Source organism: Austrofundulus limnaeus, unplaced genomic scaffold, assembly GCF_001266775.1.
Source record: "Austrofundulus limnaeus strain Quisiro unplaced genomic scaffold, Austrofundulus_limnaeus-1.0 Scaffold543, whole genome shotgun sequence".
In the NCBI taxonomy this organism is placed as follows: domain Eukaryota; kingdom Metazoa; phylum Chordata; class Actinopteri; order Cyprinodontiformes; family Rivulidae; genus Austrofundulus; species Austrofundulus limnaeus.
The window spans coordinates 335,947-337,709 of NW_013952945.1; the positions used below are offsets into that span (position 1 = coordinate 335,947).

Consider the following 1,763-nt stretch of genomic DNA (forward strand, 5'->3'; position numbering starts at 1 on the left):
AATAAGATTCTTTTGTCAAAAAAAAAACATTCACACACACACACACACACACACACACACACACACACACACACACACACACACGCAAGTGAAGTGGGCAGTGCCTACTCTCATCTTCAGAACATTACAGGACATAATAAACTGTTTTGTGTGTAGAAGGATTTTCAGGGATCACAGGTTTTCTCAGTGGTCCCAGGACCAACATCCAGTTTTAAGAGATGTTCTGAAARTGTTTAGAACCAGGACTGAACACATGATATGGTGCTGGTGTCAGCTTCTCTGACTGTAAACCCTGCTCTGTGCAGCAGCGTGTGCCTCTGCGCTGGTACCCTCCTGAATACTTCAAGAACAACTATTACAGCTTCAAAGGAGACGTGTGGGCCTTCGGCATCGTGCTGTGGGAGATGCAGATGTTTGGTGCGTGCTCAGCTCACACATCTAATACATTTAATGTGAGACCAGAGGCTGGTTGATGTTCAGACTCTGCTAAAGTTTGATTTATGACAGTTTGAAGTTTGATTCTGTGGAAGGGTTATGAACAATAAACATCTAACCTGTTGTAAGTAAGTAAGTAACATTTTATTTACATAGTGCCTTTCACAGAAATAAATTCACAAGGTGCTGTACAAACAGTTAAGAACATCCATTCAAGACACACAAGACAAACTTGGGGGAACAGGTGAACAGGTTATGCAGCAACAGAGACAGATACAATTGTGCTACCTTTAACAAAAATAAATAAATAAAATAAAAACCACATAAGGGAAGATTAGGAAAAAACAAAACGTCATATTATATCAACAATGTGACACACTATGGTGTTTATATTTAAAAAAAAAACCTCTGCATACAGCATATTTATTAACCAGAGGAGTAAGTGAGTTTAGGGGGGCATGTATCTGAAGCCATGAGTGTTGTATGCTTGTCTGAAGAATGAGCCCGAAGAATCCAGTCCCCAAAACCAGCACAGCCATAGTTCAGAATATGGATGTTAACTGTTCATTCTGTGCGGCCCTCAGCCTGCTCCAGGAACCAGATCACAGACGGGCCGGGGGGCGGGGGGGGGGCACCACCCTCAGTCGACGTAAACATCCAGGAAGATTTAGTTCCACAGCTCAAGGGAGAGCCAAATCTGTAAACAGTTGTTTGGGAACAGAAGAAAATGTTTTCGGCCAGGCAGACAAAAACAATTTTCCATCTGCCTTCATGTCCGCTGGTAAAACCCAAGGTGGTGAATCCTATCAGACAAATAATGTGSACAAATTCTACCAAGCTGAGCTCTCAGTTTTCTCCAAGATCAATTCCATCTGGCCAGCAAAGTCCAGGAACCACAGCCGGCCCGCGACCCTCAGCAGAACCGCTTGAAGACCGAGTCCAGCTCYCTCAAGGCAAACATCTGAGTGCTGATAGAACGGCYATCCTTCATATTGGTCAGGCAGCCAGGGGATGAAAAGCCACTGACGCTGTTTTGTAGAAACACCCAGAGACCACCAAGCCAATCTGTAGAATCCAGTGAACGGAGTCCAGATATATATCCAGAACAGAGCAGAACAGAGGTCCCACCTTTGACATGTCCTCCCATGGAAGAAAAAACTTTGTTCCAAAAATTAATTAAGAGCCCAGCTAACCAAATCCATAAAAATAAAAAATCTCTATCCATAATTTCTGGTTTCGGATGAAAACTTAGAGAAGGCTCCGAGCAGCAAAGCAGGGAAGACAAGGGAGGGCAGAAGAGAGGGAAAAAGTGTCTTACTCCTCTGAGA

The 1,763-nt window shown here is 43.6% G+C and overlaps 1 protein-coding gene across 1 annotated transcript in view; it reads left to right on the forward strand.

Moving 5' to 3' along the window:
* The window catches only part of si:ch211-167j9.5 (tyrosine kinase receptor Cad96Ca), a 20,587-nt gene that overhangs the window by 12,518 nt on the left and 6,306 nt on the right, over positions 1 to 1,763 (forward strand). Inside the window, exon 8 of the mRNA XM_014026326.1 lies at positions 306 to 417. Within this exon, the coding sequence (XP_013881780.1) occupies positions 306 to 417 (112 nt within the window). The remainder of the gene's footprint in view (positions 1 to 305; positions 418 to 1,763) is intronic.